Raw genomic sequence first — 20,186 nt, 5'->3', positions numbered from 1 at the left:
TCAAGCCAATTAAAGATGAGCTACTTAAGATGACTAGCAATGTGCATTAAGCCTAATTTTTACTCATTGTGTAAAATATCTGATCTTCAGAGTATAAATTAGGCTTTAGTCAAATGCAGTGTAGCCATCAGCACAAGCCAGCTAGATAACCCTTAGAAATCATACACAGTCAAATCATCAGTGTCAAAGCTGAAATCCATAACCTTTTTAACGAATAAAACATTGTTCTACCCAATATGTATGGTAGAGTATGTTAAAGGGATACTTCACTTTCGGGCCGGGGACACATTTAAAAAAAATATTAAAAATAAATGAAGTTATGGAAAAAAGTTATGGAAAATTCATGGCCCCCTCACGACACGCAGTGTCCTACTAATGTGTGAGGGGGCCATGAATTTTCCATAACTTTTTTCATTTATTTTTAATATTTTTTTTAAATGTGTCCCCGGCCCGAAAGTGAAGTATCCCTTTAATACAATATAACTAACACAACTACTGCAGTGGTTGGAGGTGGTGGTCTCTTCCATTAAGACATTTAGAACCAGTGGTCGGGTAGGACCACTACTGGCATAAGAGGTATTGCATGAATCTCAAAGCGTAATATCTCCCCCTTGCACAAACAGGCTCTCTGTGTCTTGGCTCAGCAGTAGAGATTTCAGTGTTCGCACAGGAGACCCGGGTTCGTATAGCGGGCAGGACATAAATGTTAATAAAACGGATTGCAGCTTTAAATGAACACTGAGGATTTTTACTGCGTATAAGCTCTCTAATATCGAAAATCACATGCTCCACTGCAGTCCCTCGGTACTGGTACTTTATGCCTGTTCTATCACCTACACGTTACTTAACTACTGTACCACACATCACTGACAGCATAACACGTTTGAACCCCTAATTTATCCAGGCAAGCTGTCTGACCAAGAACACATTTGACATGTTATTTACAGCAACGGCCTGTGGGAGTAGTTCCAAGCGGAGCCAATATTGGGATGTCACCCTCCATGCAGACTGGGGAGTATGGGTACTGTATATGGAGGTAGTGGAGTTTCACTTCTCACTAACTAACTTATATTGCATCAGTGGGGGATGAATTATATTATGGTTTAAAAATGATTATTCTTAAAGAAAAGGAAATAAATAAATGTGAATATATAAATAAGCAAAATATAGTCAAAGTTACTGAATACAATCCAGAAGGTCAGTGTTTTCTTGACTTTCGTAAAATAATCCTCGTAATAAATAAAATAAAACAAAATGATCATTTTGATAATAACGTGGAAGCTTCTGTGTGGATTGAAAATGAATAGCATCAATTGATCAGTAGTATACTATTTTATTCTTTACACAATGTGACGATGTGTTGTACGGAAATCAAAACATTCTTCTAAAAGTGTCTGAGAGAAAATTCAGGTACACAAAATTGCACTGCCACCCTGTCTACATTTGCCACTTCTCAGTAAATCAAAAGGTCATAGAGAGTGGAAATAGTGTTATGCCCTTAACATTATGTCAATTCTTATGCATTTACTTCAGTATGTGATTCATTTAGGCCAATCTTTTGATAATTGGTTTCTAAATAACAAGTAAGACGCGCGAACGCTGGAAGCGAACGCAGCTCGAAAATATTGTGTATTTACGGACTTGTAATCCGTGTTATTTCACCGTGATGGGGAGAGAACATTGACATCGTCTGTGTGTGTGTGTGTGTGTGTGTGTGTGTGTGTGTGTGTGTGTGTTTTGCAGGCTGTTGTGCATTTTAATCAGAGCATTGTCTACATTCCTGCACTCTGGCGCACTCTGGCGGCTGCACACAGGCAGTGCACGCACACAGAGACGCAGACACACACACACACACACACAACCCGAGCACGGTTTCATAGTAAGCTGCACTTGGGCGGAGGCGCGGCTTTGCCGCGCCTCCTTCCGCGTTCGCAATAAAAAGTCACTGTAGTTTCAAACAAATCGATTTCATTTAAATAAGGTAAGAAAACAGGAGTTGAGAGGGAGAGGGGTCATTGAAAATCCCCCCCTTCGGAAACCTCCCATGCTACCTGCCCATGTCAACACAATGGATTAACTATTACCACTACCTGGAGCTGTTACCCAAGGTTCTTCGTATCTCTCTTCTGATTGGACCCTTCACTTTTTGTTCTTCAGCTGATTGGCTAGCCAATCAAGACCCTCGTAGAGACCATCTCCACTGGTGGCACAGGTGGCCTGAATATACCAGTTGCGGTGACGCAGCGAGTGCAGGCCAAGCTTGTCCGTGAGCTCTGCCGCATTCATGGCATTGGGCAGGTCCTACACAAGATGATATTGACACAGTCAGTGGTTAAGGAAAGGGTTGCAGTTCGTATACACAGTATATCCTATAATAAAAGTGGCTAATGGGAGGACCGACCGGCCGGCGGGCAGGGGACCACGTCATCACGCTCATGTCACTTTGACTCAGCCATAACCATATAAGGAGTTCCCGATGCAGCTACGCCCCAAATATGGAGTGTGCTAACCTAAATGTGTCGTCATGGCATCTAATCACATGGCAGCAACTCAATGCATTTAGGCATGCACACATGCTCAAGGTGATCTGCTGCAGTTCAAACCGAGCATCAGAATGGGGAAGAAAAAAAGGTGACTTGACTTTTTTTTAGCATGGCCTGAACTGTTGATACAAGGCAGGATGGATCCATTATTTCATGTTGTAGATGCCAAATTCGGACAATACCTTCCAAATGTCGCAGCAGAAATCGAGACTCATCAACGTTTTGGTAAGCCTGCGTGAATCGCCTGCCTTTCCTGTTCACTTCTTAGCTGATAGAGTGGCACCAGGTGTGGTGCTCTGCTTCTGCCTAATGTTTGGACATGTTGTGCTCCTCTGCGTACCTCGGTTGTAACAAGTGGTTATTTGAGTTACTGGTGCCTTTCCGTCAGCTCAACCCATTATCCTCTGATCTCTGGCATCAACAAGGCATTTTCACCCACAGAACTGCTGCTTACTGGATATTAAAAAAAATTCGCACCATTATCTGTAAACCCTGTAGATGTAGACCCTGTATTTGGGTAGGAAGACTACTCATTGAAAAATGGTACTGCCTGAAGTTCAAAGTGCAATATATCACCTGCCCAAGCAGGCGTTCTTAGCTCTTAGCTCACAGGTAGACATTTCGTCTCCTTGTGTGGGGAAACCTGGGTTCTAATCCCGGGAAGGATATAAATTTCACGGATTGCAGCTTCAACACTGAGGATTTTATTGCGTAAGAGAGGAGAATGTGAAGGAGCCTACTTGTTTGTTGGCAAAGACGAGGAGAACGGCGTCTCGCAACTCATCCTCAGCCAGCATCCTCATGAGTTCTTCTCGAGCTTCGTTCACCCGCTCGCGGTCATTACTGTCCACCACGAAGATCAGACCTGAGGGAGGGGACACACATGGTCTCAATGAATCTCGTGGCTGTGCCCGTCCAAGGAGCTAACCGATACAAACATCAAGTTCTACTGTGTCAGAATGAAAGTGACAGTAATTAGATACATCCCACATTTTAACAATATGCTGACTTCATATCGTTATAAATAACATATTGCTAAGCTGCATTTATTCATTGTCAAGTCTTTCACCATGGCTGAGAAGGAATAATTTGAAACAGTCTGACACTGTACGCTTGCGTACTCTTCTCGACTATTAAGCCTGATTTAAACGTAGGCGTACGATGGTGTCACATGCAAAAAAATGCCGATCTACAAGCTCAGGGCACGTCATGATGTATCACGTTGTGATACATCATGACGGGACACCAATGCGTAGCAAAGTATAAATCAGGCTTTAGTAATGCTTGCCCTTGGGCGCTAGGGGTGATTCTATGTTACAGATGAATGAATCGCAGTAGTAGCCTTGTTAACCCCAGCCTACGACTATATCAGCAAAGAGGTCAGTTCTTGCCTCACCTTGGGTGTTCTGAAAATAGTGTCTCCAAAGAGGGCGGATCTTGTCCTGACCACCCACATCCCACACTGTGAAGCTGATGTTCTTGTACTCCACTGTCTCGACGTTGAAACCTGGAAATGCAAATCGACATTGCACACAAAACACGCAGGTTACATGTGGTATGTTTCCACATTTCTATGAGTTGTAAATTATATAATCGCAGTGGTGGAAAAAGTACTCACATGTTTTACTTAAGTAAAAGTATCAATACTGCAATGTAGAAATACTCTGTTACAAGTAAAAGTACGGAATTCAAAAGTATTGGTATCAAAATGTACTTAAAGTACCAAAAGTACCAAAAGTACTCATTATGCAGAATGTCCCATTTCACAAGTTTTCAAATGCATAAAATGCAAGAAAATCATTTGAAAATAGCTGATCTTCAAGCTCACAATGCGTCGCAGATGCGACGCATTGTGAGCTTGAGCATCTGCTATTTTCAAACGGCCAAAATGTATATAGTGCTGAAGTGGTTAATGTAGGCCTATATTTTGTCATTATAATCAACATCTACAAAGTAACAAGTAACTATAAAGTTTTCAAATAATTGTGTAAAAGTACAATATTTTCTTCAGAGATGTAGTGGAACAGAGGTAAAAGTATTGAATATTGGAAATATTCCACTAAAGTAAAAATACCACAAAATTGTACTTAAGTACAGTACTTAAGTAAATGTACTTAGTTACTTTCCACCACTGTATAATCATAATAGTGTTTTGTACAGCTTTCTGTCAGTTGGTAACCTTGCTTCGAAACACAAGCCGCAGAATCAATGAATGGCGGCTGCTAATGATGATTGCTGTCAGAAGTCTTTCTAGATTCTTTCCACACGCACCGATTGTAGGGATGGTGGTGACGATCTCGCCCAGCTTCAGTTTGTAGAGGATGGTGGTCTTCCCCGCAGCGTCCAAGCCCACCATCAGAATCCTCATCTCCTTCTTCCCTAATAGGCTCTTCAACAGGTTGCTAAAGATGTTTCCCATGATGGCTGGGGCCTCGATCCACAACGGAACCGCGCTGCAACAGAGCTGTCACAAGAACAAGTACACAGACAGGATGGTTTTCATACCAAGCCGCCAAAACAAACTGTGTGCCGCGTTTTCACAGTAAAACCCACGAAAACATGCAGTGAGACATGTATAGTTCTTCAGAAGAGACTCCCTAACATTTAACACCTCGTTACACACAGCTCCAAGCCACCTCAGCGGAACAGCAATAAACCACACTTCGCACCTCGCCATGCAGCTGACCTGACTGAGAGACTGTTGCATTACACATTGACAGCCCACTGGGGGAAACCTAGCTGCCATATTGAATCTCTTAGTACGTGGCTTGGCTTTTATGTGATGTTTAGAGCAGTGGTTTTCAAACTTGTTCTTGTCCAGGACCCCCAAATTAAGATGTATTATGGCCACAGACCCCCATCTGAAAATATGTTGTGCCAGCTTGAGCTAGTGACTCCCATAATAGATTTGTGTTGTTAAAATGTTTAGCAAATATTCAGAATGTTTCAAATTTTTTCAAGATTTATTTGGAAAATAACAAATCTACAAGCTTGTAGATCTGCTATTTTCAAATAGCCAATGTACTGTATATAGGGTGAAGTGGTTAAACTGATTTTGATGCTGTATTAATTAATTTTGCTGGGGACCCCCTGGAACCCCCTCAAGGACCCCCGGCTGGGGGTCCCCGGACCCCACTTTGAGAACCACTGGACTGTAGAGTAACTTGCTTTTATAATGGTTGGTGGCAGTGGTGTAAAGTAACTAAGTATATTTACTCAAGTACTGTACTAAAGTACAATTTTGCGGTACTTTTACTTCACTGGAGTATTTTCAATTGTCTAAACTTTAGTTACTAGTTACTTTGCCGATATAAAATATTACGTTATAAAACATACATTAACCACTTTAGCCCTATTTTACCTAAGCTATTTGAAAATAGCCGATATAAAAGCTCACAATCGCGACACGTTGTGAGCTTGTAGATCTACTATTTTCAAACATTTTAGTTTTTACTTTAACTTTTGGTACTTTGAGTACATTTTGATACCAATACTTTTGTACTTTTACTCAAGTACTTTTACTTGTAGCAGAGTACTTCTACTTTGCAGTATTGATACTTTTACTCAAGTCAAACATTTGAGTACTTTTTCCACCACTGGTTGGTGGTGTTTGAATCATCTTACTACAATCTTTAAAAGTCAGTGTGACTATCCACACATTTAGGGCTATGTAGTTTGACATCCAGGTATTGAGGTCAGTGGCATCATAGCATATATTGTCTTGTATTCAGGGCAGGCTCATATAAATATGAGCCTGAAGCCTCAGTAAGAGGCTTGGAAACGCCACTGTTCTGTTACTTTTTGGGAACCTGCCTTTAACTGGTGGCTACATATAGTAGGCTATTAGCTAATTATAAATACCAACCGGTGCCAACCGGTGTGAGGAAGGGGGGGGGGGGGCGGGTCTCCTTGGCAATGGCATACAGACTCACATCTTCTAGGAACCCTTAATACTTAGTTAATGGAATATCTCAGCACACGTTACGCGCTCGTTGTTGAAAACGCATGCATATATAGGCTACAGCAGCATTCCAGCCAGATGCATGCTGTACAGATGCTATAGCTACAGTGTAGCCAATACAGCTGCAGTGGCCACACAGTCATGTAACCAACGTTACATCTGCCATAAGGCAAGGCAAGAGGAGATATTGATGCTACTATGAAATATTATAGCATAATAACACATTTTAATACGCAGAAACAGGAATCACAAAACGGCATAAATTAATTGCACATGCATATCTTATGCTGATTTTCTCGTCTGCAACGCGAGCCGGATAAATTTAAACGTAACGGTTACAGTAATCCTCAGTCACGACAGGAAAAACCGAAGGTCTTATTATGTCGTCGATTGACAACGATTATCACAGTCTCGTCCGTATGCAAAAGTACCACGATACGCCACGATGTTCTTTAATACACGCGCACATTTTTCGTAATTTTTTACAATTTGGATGTCATTCAAACTCACCCGTCAAACGGTTACTATCAGCTGGATTCAGGCAAAGGCTGCTGGTGGGATGATAGTCTCGCGATGAGCTGTTGGCTTGCTTGGCAACTGCTCATTCTCGCGGTAGTTGGGAATACCTCTCACTTTGGCTACCCTTGATTAAAAGTCAACAGTGCAAGAGACTGAGCTTAGGTAGTTACATTTGGATTCTATCTATTCAAAGTATTGTCATCATCAATACTAAAAACTGGTGACATAACTGCTTTTGTAAAGTGTTATATAATAAATAATACAGGATTAAATATGCCTTCCTGTGTTGCAATCCGACAAACACTCTTCTGACAGATAGAAGGTAGGCTAGGGCTGGCTATGGCCTGATATTATTGAACTTTTTAGTCTCAGTTTCTAGTAATAACAAAATATATAGGAGATGTAATCAAGTGTCTGGAGGCAAGCATATCTGAATAATTAACTAGGAATCATCCTAATGAATAAGTAACTCTGTGACTGTAACAGGATGCCAAGTGATACTTCCTGACAGCAGCCCTTTGTGTGTAAAGGATGAATAGGATGTAACCAAACTCAATCAATCCAATAAAAAGCAACTACCATAGTCCATAATTTGATTTAGCTGAAATATGAAACTCAAAATGGTACAGCAAAAGTTTTTTTCTCACATCCACACTCATATTAAAGTGGCACTAGGCTATGTAACTTTTTTTAAATGAATAAAATGTAATTTTGTCCAATCTGTATGGTTGAGTATGTATGGCAGTACAATATAACTGAGACATTTAGATAGTGTCAAAGGTCATGTCTCACCTAGACACACTGACACAGGAACACAAATGTATCCCCTGAGCAAGCAAATCCGGAGTAGAAGAGGAAAGTTACATAGTGCATGCTTTAACCTATTGCTGTTTTAGGGATATTTCCTAAAAACAATTACTTTTACTTGGAGTGCAACAGTTAATCAATTTAATTGATTATAAAAATAATCGATAATTTAAAAAAATATCAATTGATAATCCCCATTTGGGCATGTCAACATAGGTGAAAAGCTTTAAAAAAGAAAATTAAAAAAATGTTAAAATAGCCGATCTACAAGCTCACAATATGTCATAATGTGACGTGTAAATCTGCTATTTTTAACTATTTCTTTGCACGACACCGTCGTCTGGCTAAGTGTAAAATAACGCTTAAGTGGTTAATCGATACGCTGACATATTTGACACCAAAAATGAACTTGCTGCTCGATTGTTCGATTAATCAAACGTAAAGTAATCGATAGAATAATGGCAAAGACAATAATCGGTTATAGTTGCTGCCCTAAAGAAACACCATTCAACTAAATGCTCAGCAGTGTGTATATTTAATAAATCATGTTTTATTCAATATTCAGCAGCCATCAGAAACACAAGGCAGTGTTGTTGGATGATGTGGCGCTCCACGCAAGGGCCCCCTCTCATCCATAGGTAATGAGACAGTGAATCCATGGCGTTTGTCTCCCTCTCTCTCACTTGTCAGTCAGTGGTCCCGTGATAGATGTGTTTATCAATTCGGCGGTGGAGGCCGAGGGAATAAAGAGGGGAACAGATGTTTGCAGCTGCACACCAGATTACGGGGTGGAGGAGCGGGATGGCGGAGACGTTTGCCGCTGTTTGTGTGCACTGGGGAGCTCGGGAGGGTTACAGGGGGGTTACAGCGGGTATACGGGGTGTGCTGCTGCGGAGAGGTGGGGTGGGGAGTTATGACTTAAAGGAGAGGCTTTCCCTCTGAAGTGTCTGCCAACGTGCACCCCAGCAAACACAATCACAAGTCTGGTTGGTTCTGCTAGCTGAACTAATGAGGGCCTGTGCGTTGAGGGCAGGGGCCTTTGATGTTCTGGGTAGCTGCAGCTCCTTGTGTTTTCTCTCTCCAGCTCTCCTTCTCTCTCTCGTCGTCGTCCCACATCAAAAATGAAAAAGGGGAGTCGAGAAGCAGATGTTTTGGGCCATGTATTTATACAGAGTATACTTTATTCAACCCCCCCACCCTCGCCCCACCCCGCCCCATCTCCTTCCCCCTGTTTGTTCTCTACATGTGCATCTCTATGGTATGTAGACTACTATACTGTACAGTACGGTACAGTACAGTACGGATCTATCCCTCTTTCTTTACTTCCAGCTAAACACACTAAATCACCTCACTTTATACATATAATCATACTGTCAATCAAAGTGTGCATGGAACATTTATCTCTTCTAACTTCCTCTCTCTCTCCCCCCACTCTCTCTCTCTCCATCCTCTCTCTCTCTCTCTCTCTCTCTCCTTCCTCTCTCTCTCTCTCTCTCTCTCTCTCTCTCTCTCTCTCTTTAATTTTGACCCAGTCTGGTTGTCATTACTGGGGGGGGGGAGCAGTCAATGTGTTGCTATGCATGTGTCAGTGTCTGCAGCGATGGAGAGAGGGAGGGAGGGAGGGAGGGAGGGAGGGAGTGGGAAAAGAAAGAGGGAGAGAGACAGAGGAGGAGGGGGAGAGGGAGAGAAAGTGATCCCGGGTCGTCCACCAGCCTCTCTGTCTCACACATGGGAGAGATGGTGACAGGAAATTCTCTTTCGATGCAGCTCCAGGGTGAAATGATAAAGGAATGAAGAAATGCAAACCAGAAATCCACTCCCTTATCATTCCATACCAGTCCGTCTCCCGCTCCCTTTCATCCCTAGCTAAATACGAGAAAGAGAGAGAGAGAGATACAAGGGCATTACATTGAGTCATTGGCCACAACCATTCTTCAAGAGTGAAGGGAAATCTTACCAGATCTTCACAGATTATCTTCCTATAGCGGTTCGATAACGTTTTTGATTAATTGAGTAATTGATAAGCACACATATATTATATATATATATATATATATATATATATATATATATATATATATATATATATATATATATATATACACACACAAGTCAACGTGGAAAAAGTTATTATTTTCTATAAATAATCAACTATAATGATTAGTCTGATTAAATACTTAAGCCTTATTTTATACCTTGCCGTACAACAGTTTTGCATGAAAATAGACGATCTGCAAGCTCACAACGGGTCTCATCGCAATGCAATCTGCTATTTTAGCTATATTGAAACAACCCTACCGTCTACCACAGACGGAGCATTGATCAGTTTTGATCATCTAAAGACACTGGTTCTTAACCTTTTTGACCCCCAGTGTGATATGCATTAAAATCCTCATTGTTAATTTGTACACTAACTATCAATCAGCTATAGGGACCCCCTGGAACCCATTCAAGGACCCCTGGGGTTCCCCGGACCCCACATTGAGAACGAGTGCTCTAAGATTTGTGTGTGTGTGTGTGTGTGTGTCCTCCAAACTATGTGCACGTGTCTAGGAATGCTCCCATTGTAAATAACGCTGTCAGGCGTTGAGATTAGCATTTTGCTAAATCTGCACTATGCTCTGGATGAGGGTGTAAATCATGAAGCGCATTGTCTGAGCGCACAAAATGTGTGTTGGTGTGAACGTCCATCTGTGTACTTTACTGTATGTATACATACATGCATGTTTTTTTTAACTGTGCCCGTGCATGGGTAGTACATGCATTATGTCACGGTGTCATGGTTTGCAAATGCAAAGCGTACAGTACATGCATGTGTGTGTGTGTGCATGTTTGTCTATCTCCCCAGCTGCAGAGACAGACAGACAGACAGACAGACAGACAGACAGACAGACAGACAGACAGACAGACAGACAGACAGACAGACAGACAGACAGACAGACAGACAGACAGACAGACAGACAGACAGACAGACAGACAGACAGACAGACAGACAGCATGCAACACATGATTCACTGACTGTCTCCCTCAGCCGTGACCTTTGGACCGATTATGATCCCCATAGAGCTGTGGTTCTCAACCTGCGGGCCGGGGGCCCACTTGTGGGATGTTGCATGTGGGGCCCCAAATAACTGTCAAAACACTACAATTGTAATGATAATATAACATAAAATACCATGGTATTTCTTTCTTAACCCATTCAATGCAGGTACGCATCTGTGTCATTTTAAATGTTTTTGGCTATGCGAGCTTGTACATCTGCTATTTTGTTTTGAAAAATTGTGAAAATGTGTGCAAATCTTTGAATATATTTTGAAAGCAAACATTTTTTGACTCAAATCTTTGCTTCTGGGAATTCTACAAAATGCCTTCTAAATCCTAACGTTATCGCTGCTATAATATCAGTGGTTCTCAAACGAAGCAAAGATTTGAGTTAAAAATGTATATTCAAAGAATTCCACCATTTCACGATTTCTTTTTCTGGCTTTTTCTGGCTCATAGCCTGGCACTCGATGCCGCACTATGAGCTTGTATATCTGCTGTTTTTGAATAGCCAAAGAAATCTAGAGTGACACAGATGCGTTCCCGGATTGAATGCGTTAAAACCTTGAATATTTTTGTTTTCATAGTGATACCAATAAATGAGAAACACAATCAATCGATTGATCATTAAAATAAACACACTCTGAAAATGCACACGGCCCACCCATCTGACCACTTAACACGGCAGCCGGGTCAGATGGGTGGGCCGCGGACGCTTTTGAAATTTACAAGTGGGTCCTGATCCAGAAAAGGTTGAGAACCATGGAGCAGTGGACGGTTCTCAACATGGGGTGCTGCGTCCTTGGGGCTGTTCCTGGGGCGTCCCCAGCTACCATTGATAATTAGTAACCAAATAGACCTTGGGTGTTCAACAGGGGGTCCGTTATCCCTAGGGGGTCCTCAGAGTTATGACAGGGGTCAAATCTTTGTGTGATAGGATAATTGTGTTTTACATTAACCACTTGAACCCTGGCGTCCCTATTCTAAGGACAACTTTAGCCGAAAATAGACGATCTACAAGCTCACAATCAGCTATTTTCAGCAAAGAGATCGGAGAATAGAGCAGACTAAGTACAGAGTGAAGTTTACTAAGTATCGACGGTTTAAGTGGTTAAATGTCTGAAAACACACATTAAAATGAATCCAACATCTATGAAAAGGTTTAATCTCCACCAAACTTTATGCAATATATAGTGGGGGTCCCAGCTTCATCTCTCTCTCAGATAGGGGGTCCTTTGGCTGAAAAACGTTGAAGACCCCTGAAATAGACCATTAAGCGTCTGCATCTCCGAGAGCTAGTGTCACAGGGATTAGAATCGTATCAAATGGGGGTCCACCGTGGCCTATAATGTGTATCAAACTGGGGGTCCTTGAAATGAAAAAGGTTGAGAATTACACTGTAAAGGCTGCACAGTATAAAATCCTCAGTGTTAACTTATAACCCATCTTTGGGTCCATCTTTACGTTCTCAGAGCTGGTGTATTAGTCACCTCCACTCTTTCCTTCTGTTTCGTGATGCTTCTCTCTCCAGTAATAAAAGTCATACTTTCAGGAAACAATATCCTGTTGCCATAAAAAGTCCTTCTCTCGGCATGAAGTGGCCATAAAAGAGTCCCACCTTGTGCATCTGTGGTCCGGAGAGTGTATCCCCTCCCCATGTATCATTCAACACACATTCTGTCTCTCTCTCTCTCTCACACACACACACACACACGCACGCACGCACGCACGCACGCACGCACGCACGCACGCACGCACGCACGCACGCACGCACGCACGCACGCACGCACGCACGCACGCACGCACGCACGCACGCACGCACGCACGCACGCACGCACACACACACACACACACACACACATACACACACACATACACATACATGCACGCACGTACGGTATGTACGCTCGTCGCTCGCACGCACATGCACACGCACGCACACACACACACACACACACACACACACACACACACACACACACACACACACACACACACACACACACACACACACACACACACACACACACACACACACACACCTCAGCATCACCTCAAGAGCAAAGCAGGTCCACCTCTCACTTTGACTTATATGACCCAGTAAAATACTCAGTGTTAATCTAAATCTGAGAGTGTAAAGCTGGTCCTGTGGGTACTTGTTTACACTCAGAGTTACTGAGAATTTTACTGTGTAGTGTGTACATGTGGTATATACTGTATTTAAAATGTATAGGCGCAAGGAGACTTCGCTCTCACAGGAAAGAGAAATCTCACAAGTGATAACAAACAGAAGCATGGTCTTGACATATTGATAATGATAATAATAATAATACTCAAAATCATAATCATAACCATAACCATAGCTTTTCATTAAAATCATACTCCGAAAACAGAGACCATTGTGACTTTATGACTGTTCTACGGCATGAATCTAAATGAACTCCCAACGAGAAATTATAGCATCCCAGAGAGTTCATCATTGATCACCCATCAAACATGTATCAGTTTTGCTCATCACTAGTTATTTATTGTTTAACATTGGCTTTAATTAAGACGATCACAGTCTTGTGGCTTTGGCTACCCTTGAAATAAAACCATCAAAGAAAGTGGATCTTCAGGAAGAAGGAAAAAAATATTTTGTTCTCCATTGAATCCAAGGTAAGAAACAGGTTGAATCCCATTTCTTGTTTACTGAGGCAGAGATGCAAAATATCCACACACAGCATAACTGTCTTGGGAGAACATGGCAAAATGTCTGCTTTTCACAGCCGCTGTGACGTCGAGTATTTGTTGACTCGTGGCACTGGTTTCCAAGCCACATTTGGGCCTCAAATGTTCCTCTCATAAACTGTACCCACATGGCACCCCCCCAAGGCCATAATAATAATATTAATATTAATGATAACACATTTACAAAAATATATATATACATATTAAAATACACAAGTACTGTACAAAGAGATGGATAAGTACACAAAGGACTTTAAATAGAAATGCAATCTGTGCTGCTGTTCAAGGAATATGGGGTCCAGGGCATTTTCATGGCTGAGAAGGCAGCGTCTAAACAGGCAGAGGCAAGACAAATGACATGAGTCACCTCCTCCTCAATCTCTGACTTGGCATTTTGAGAATAACAACGGCTACAAAGAGAAAATAGATCCCAGATGACAGAACGAGAACAAAAAAAATAAAAGGACAGAGGGGATAAACAGATTCTCTGGGAGACTTACACAAGGGGGAAAAACAAACACCCCGAACTCAGAGGGTGCGTGGCTGTGCGTGCGTGTTTTCGGGAGAATAAAAGGATTAGGCTCGCCATCTTGAGTCCTGCATGGGTATACGGCCAAGGCATCTACTACTTGCACACGTTGACCCACTCGGTCGCACGACACTCCTCACACAGCACGTAGCAGCACCAGTGGAAGCGGCAGTGGCAGCGCTCGCTGCGTGTCTGTTTCAGGATGTTGTGGCCACGGCCACAACACAGCGAGCTGCAGCTGTCCATGCTCTGGCTGGTCTTGTTGCAGATCCGTCCCTGTGTGCCCAAGGAGTCGAGGGACGGCTCGCGCTCGCAGAAGTCCGGAGACTTCTCGAAGTACACAAGCTCCCGGGACATGCTTCGCCGGCGGCCCCCGTACGGGCCCCCCGTGCCTCCGTTCGCCGCCCCGTTCCTCGTTCGAGGGTTGAAAACGCCATTGTTCTTGTTCTGGGAGTTGACGAAGATGGCTGCCAGGAACTTGTCCCGGAGCAGGGAGCCCACCAGTCGGAACTCAGGGGACACGTGCCAGCAGGTTTTGAACTGACAACTCCCTGATGTGCCGTGGCATTTGCACTTCTTCTTCATGTTGTCTGTGACTATCTGTGTATAGGAAGAAAAAATAGGACGAGGATTAGGCCTTCTCAGTGACAGGTGTGATCATGTACAATATGAGTTGTGATCACGTATGACAACTTCACCACTCAACCTGGGGTCCTTATTTTGGGTACGTCAGTGTAGGGGAAAATATTTAAAAAAATCTCCAAATAGAAAAACCTCAAAAAATGACAAGCTCACAACGCATCGCATTGTGACACACCGTGAGCTTGTAGATCCGTTATTTTCACTATTTGTTGTATGATGAGATATATAGGGCATCAGTCGTTAAACGGAGGGCTAACAACAACACAATGGCGCATACTGCGGAAGGATGACAGGATCACTCACCTGTCGGCCCACCCGGTTATTATGTATTCTCATGCGAGCGTGGATATCCCTCGGGGAACCCCGCAAGTCCAGCCAGTCCCGGGAGAAGCGCTCCCCGAAGCGGGCGTCGTGACTGCAGCCGCCCCACTCCCAGGTCTCCTGCATGGAGGTCAGCTCGTCCGGCAGCGGCTTCAGCAGGGTGGCGGGGTGGGCAGAGCGCAGGCTGGCGGGCAGCTCGCCGTGGCGGGAGCTTAACTCGGAGGGCAGTGACCCCGCCTTGCCCATGCTCACCCCGCCCCTCTGGAGGGTCTGCAGCTGCAGCTGGGTGAGCTTCAGCCGGATCTTGTCATCGTCAAGGCGACGCTTGGCCTCGCAGCCACACCCCCGCAGCTTGCCCATGCTGCAGGCTGCAGCCACAGAGTGTGCCACACCCGCCGCCAACAGGGACAAGGAGAAGGCACTCTCGCGAAAACCTGGCAGCAGAGAGAGAAAGATGGCTTTGTTCCCCCGCTCCAACAATGTGTCAAAAGATCGTTAACCACTTAAACCCTATATACTTAGCTTTACCCCTATAGGTCCGCCAATATTTCCCTCTACACACCAAATCTCTTCTCCGAAAATAGCCGATCTACGAGCTCACAGCGGTCAAACGCAATTTTCGCAGGATGTTCAGCCCAGAATAGTTCATGTGCTTAATGATGTTGTAGTGGACAGTGATAACTAAAATGTAAGCAAAAACCACAGAGACTACTTGTGATGTGACAATAAAGATGATTCTGATTCTTATTGTGGATAGGTGTTGCTCAGTTGCACTAATCGTACGTGCTTCAGTTAGTGATCCTCTCGTAATGTCGAAGGGGAGAATATCGTCCACCATGCCTCCCCATACTTCCCTCTCATATGCCCCTATATATAGACCCATTGAATCACTGGCAGGCCAACTCCTCTCACCCCTATTGAGGATGGCACTGTGGTGGGGCAGTTTGCCATGGCCCTCCAGTGAAGAGCAGTTCCAGCGCTGGTCCCGGAGCTGGTGCTGGCACTCGTGAATGGCCACCTGGATGCCCTGCAGAGCGGAGGCCGTCACATCTGGGCTGCGAACACACAGGCGCATCTGACGCTTAGTGAGGCCTGCCAGCCGCAAGCACACAGAGTTAGGGGTCAGCACTGGATCTCCTGCCACCTTCAGGCCAAGGATGTCATTACACAGCACCCTGCAGAGAGAGAGAGGGGGAGAGAGAGAGAGAGCGAGAGAGAGAGCGAGAGAGAGAGACAGACAGACAGACAGACAGACAGACAGACAGACAGACAGACAGACAGACAGACAGACAGACAGACAGACAGACAGACAGACAGACAGACAGACAGACACACGCACACGTGCGCACACTCACTCACACACACACACACACACACACACACACACACACACACACACACACACACACACACACACACACACACACACACACTTCATTACAGCTAGTCAAGAGCACATAAGCCACCAAGAAAGTATTAGGTGGTAAAATATTCTTGATTTTAACTGGTATTTATATATAGACAACTATCAGACTTTGTGAAATGTCCCCACTATGGTCAAAGGGTTGAATTTAATACCAAACTGGACAACCCATCTCTGAATGTTCTAAATAAAAGTCCCACTGTCACTTATAAACCAGCAACAAACAATCTTGGGTCCATATTGTATACCATATGAATATTTAAAAATCTTCAATGTCTGATATTTTTTATAATCATGTCTGGAACACTGATGTCACTGTTATAACATTAGACCAAACAAAGCTTTAAAAGTCGAAGACTTTCTCTACAGGAGTTGTTCAAGTTCATTTATGACTATCTAAATAAGAATAACCTCGAAAAAGCTATATAGCCTACCCATAACCTCCCTCAACTTTGAATGCAGTTTCTGCCAAGCAGTCTGAAAGCACATGTAGCCTGTATAATATAACATCAACTCTCCTGGCTGCTCTCCAGTGCACTTACGTTAATGCAGGTGACATAAGTGCCGTTGCCAAGATCAGGAATTGGTCCCAACGGAGTTTGTATGATAGCTCCATGTCGGTAAGCAGCCTCTTTCCCGACGTGACATTAAAACAACTGGTATTGTAATCCTGTTCCCGCAAAGAATTGAAGAGAGAAGAGTGCAAGGGGGTTTTTATCGATGCGCCTCCAAACGACCGAAAGACTTGAAGACAGGGGAACAAGAATATTTCGGGGCGAGTGTTAAGGGGGAGGGGGGGGGGAGAGAAAGAGGGGAGGGGAGATGCCTCTACAGGCGGTTGTTTGTAAAATATTGCCCAATATGAAAAAAAAAGGATCAACAGTTGACCACGATGTTATGGCTATCCATCCGAGCGTAAAATGCCGCTTTAATCCAGACCTTTACGCGCAGGGCATCAGTTCCACCGACTAGGAGCGTCAATCAAAGTCTCAAGATATAGTTCTGGACAATCCTGAGAATAACTGGACACTAATAATATAGTAGGAACATCTCCAATTATGGAACAATGAAAATTATATTCTCTCTTTTCCATGACTGCCGGCGGATACGTTACACATTTAAGCCTATAATACGTCTCCCCCTTTTTTTGGGGGAGGTGAAGAAAAAAAGAAAAGAAATAGAAGTTCTCATAAAGAAGACGAATTATCCATAAAGGGTTGAGTTAGTTTTGGGGGGAGGGGATGGATGACTGCTGGTTCCACTGTACTGGGACAGGACAGGGAGGGGAGGCAGGCAGCAGCAGCAGCAGGCAGGCGCAGACCCTCCAACAATGCTCTGCTCCCCCGGTCCTCCCACCTCAATCAGCGCGTCTGTTCTTTATTATTGTGTTTGAAACAAACTTCAGCTCCTCTGCATCAAGTCTTTTTTTATTATTATCATGCAGAATAGGGAACACGCTCTAAAATTAGATGGTACTTCATCAAAAATCACCATAATCTTATCTTCATCGTTAGCCAATTAATTGTTTGCCAAGTTATGACATATTCACGGCGCTTAAAACGGAATTCGCATTCCCAGTAAGGCCTTAATAGATTTGTAGCACTTTGAGGTTTGAGGTTAGCACTTTACACGCGTTATAAATCAAATGCATTATTATAGTTTTTATTATCATTAGCCTATTTGTTCATGTGTATAATTATGCATATAATCACTTGCTGACACTTAAGCTCTTTTTATTGGCACCTTGCCATTGACATGCTTGCCTTGTGCCAAAATAAGACACTTATGACACTTCGCCTTTCATGCTCAGAAATCACTAAGAACCAGATGCCCTAAAGGCCTCCAAATAGTTCTCAATCAAAATACATTTACACACTGCTCGCCTAAAACACGATAAATGAAAGAAACCTCATCATGATGAGGATCTAGTCAATAATATGGTCCCATAGTGACACTCACGTGTCGGATGCGATCAACAGGTCGGGAACAGATAGATCTTACATTTTAAGAGATTCTCAATTCTCTTTTTTTTTTTTTTTTTGCAGAAAACGCTACTGGCAGCAGCGATTGTGCGAGGCTTCTTTCATAAAATTAAGTTAAGACCCCCCTCAAACACCGTGCGCATATAGTGACACCAATTCTTCATCTAATCTCCTTCCATTCCTCCCTAAGCTGCGGCAATGAAAAGTGCATTAGCATTCTGCCTTGGCGTGTATATCTAAGTGGCTTAAAAAGTGATTTGAAGTTGATTTGTATATAAAAGGCCTCCCTCTTTATCCGGATTGAAGGTCTAATCTGCTCGGTGTCGCTTGACTGCTCCAGGAAACCCATTTGGGCACCTTTATTAGGGCCGGAGTATAAACGTATGTATAGGATGGGCTGTCATTAAAGCCCTCTTACAAAAGCACACTTCCTTTTTTACTGTCATCAGAGAGAGAGAGAGAGAGAGAGAGAGAGAGAGAGAGAGAGAGAGAGAGAGAGAGAGAGAGAGAGAGAGAGAGAGAGAGAGAGAGAGAGAGAGAGAGAGAGATTGATTGATTGATTGATTGATTGATTGATTGATTGAATACTTTATTAACAGTTTGCAAAAAAAGCACAGAGGTGCAGTTCCATCAGTGGTGTAAAGTAACTATAAGTACATTTACTCAAGTACTGTATAAGTACAATTTTGAGGTAGGCTACTTTTACTTTATACTGGAGTATTTCCAATTGTCTATACTTTTACTTCTACTCCACTACTCAGAGGCAAATATTGTAGCCTACTTTTACGTGCACTACAATTATTTGAAAACTTTAGTTACTATAGTTACAGATTCTCAAAAATCTTGCAGATATAAATTATTACATTATAAAACATACTTTAACCACTTTAGCCCTATTGTATACGGTAGGCCCTACCTAGGCTATTTGAAAATAGCCAATCTAAGCTCACAACGCGTCACATCGCCACACATTGTGAGCTTGTAGATCTGCTATTTTCAAACATTTGAGTACTTTTACTTTTGGTACTTTAAAATTCCGGACTTTTATAACAGACATACTTCTACATTGCAGTATTGATGCTTTTACTTTATAAGTAAAACATTTGAGTACTTTTCCCACCACTGAGTTCCATACAAAAGGATACTAAAAGGATATACCCAAGAAACCCAAGAAACGGCTTGTTTCCGCATGTGTATTCAATTCATAGAGATTATTTAAGCTATAACTGGGGGGTTGCTGATAGGGCATCCAAATTAGCAGATAAATGTCACCCTTGTATGTGAAATAATGAAACTTTCAGCCTGAGTCAGTCACAAGAAATGTGGGGACATTTACTCACAGTCTGGGGTTTAGATGGAGATGCCGCACCAATGTGGCTCTCAGGCTATGATTAGACTGCATGTGCACGTCGAGGGAGGTCTGCAGGCCAGATGTTTGGAATGGTTCTTATTCTTATTCGTTCCCTTCCTTTCTTTCTTTGGTCATCATTCATCAAACTTCTGATTGGAGACCATATTTCATGTAAAAAAAAAACGTTTTAGAATCGTCTCAAGCAGCACTCTTAACAAACACAGCCAAGCCGCGCATATGATGTGTGTTTACAGACAATAATAGTAGGAATTAAAAGAAAAAACGTTTACAATTGCCATAGAGAAACTTTCAATAAACATCAATTTTCGAAAGTCC

General features: G+C 43.0%; 2 protein-coding genes across 2 annotated transcripts; both read right to left on the bottom strand.

Annotated features, from left to right (window-relative positions):
- Positions 1-2,031: 2,031 nt before the first annotated feature.
- Positions 2,032-7,074, bottom strand: arf3a (ADP-ribosylation factor 3a). Its single transcript, XM_080444856.1, has 5 exons — positions 7,015-7,074; positions 4,815-5,007; positions 3,940-4,050; positions 3,284-3,408; positions 2,032-2,301 (listed from the first exon to the last, which is right to left on the bottom strand). The coding sequence occupies exons 2-5, from the start codon at positions 4,960-4,962 to the stop codon at positions 2,140-2,142; spliced, it is 546 nt and encodes a 181-aa protein (XP_080300982.1). The 5' UTR covers positions 4,963-5,007; positions 7,015-7,074; the 3' UTR covers positions 2,032-2,139.
- Positions 7,075-13,460: 6,386 nt separating this feature from the next.
- Positions 13,461-17,186, bottom strand: wnt10b (wingless-type MMTV integration site family, member 10b). The gene is made up of 4 exons (XM_080444483.1): positions 17,060-17,186; positions 16,007-16,269; positions 15,077-15,528; positions 13,461-14,731 (listed from the first exon to the last, which is right to left on the bottom strand). The coding sequence occupies exons 1-4, from the start codon at positions 17,131-17,133 to the stop codon at positions 14,228-14,230; spliced, it is 1,293 nt and encodes a 430-aa protein (XP_080300609.1). The 5' UTR covers positions 17,134-17,186; the 3' UTR covers positions 13,461-14,227.
- Between the last annotated feature and the right edge of the window lie 3,000 nt (positions 17,187-20,186).

Source organism: Gymnoscopelus braueri (genome assembly GCF_963280865.1).
Source record: "Gymnoscopelus braueri genome assembly, chromosome: 12".
NCBI lineage: Eukaryota > Metazoa > Chordata > Actinopteri > Myctophiformes > Myctophidae > Gymnoscopelus > Gymnoscopelus braueri.
The sequence above is the reverse complement of the archived record's forward strand: the minus strand, read 5'-3'. Positions and strand labels throughout refer to the sequence as shown.

Coding starts and splice junctions, on each gene's coding strand:
- arf3a (XM_080444856.1), bottom strand. CDS start 4,962: ATGGGAAACATCTTTAGCAACCTGTTGAAGAGCCTATTAGGGAAGAAG. Junction 4,051..4,814: donor CACCACCATCCCTACAATCG/GTGCGTGTGGAA, acceptor TTGCATTTCCAG/GTTTCAACGTCGAGACAGTG. Junction 2,302..3,283: donor TCGTCTTTGCCAACAAACAA/GTAGGCTCCTTC, acceptor CATCTTGTGTAG/GACCTGCCCAATGCCATGAA.
- wnt10b (XM_080444483.1), bottom strand. CDS start 17,133: ATGGAGCTATCATACAAACTCCGTTGGGACCAATTCCTGATCTTGGCA. Junction 16,270..17,059: donor CTTATGTCACCTGCATTAAC/GTAAGTGCACTG, acceptor CTCTCTCTGCAG/GGTGCTGTGTAATGACATCC. Junction 14,732..15,076: donor ATAACCGGGTGGGCCGACAG/GTGAGTGATCCT, acceptor TCCTATACACAG/ATAGTCACAGACAACATGAA.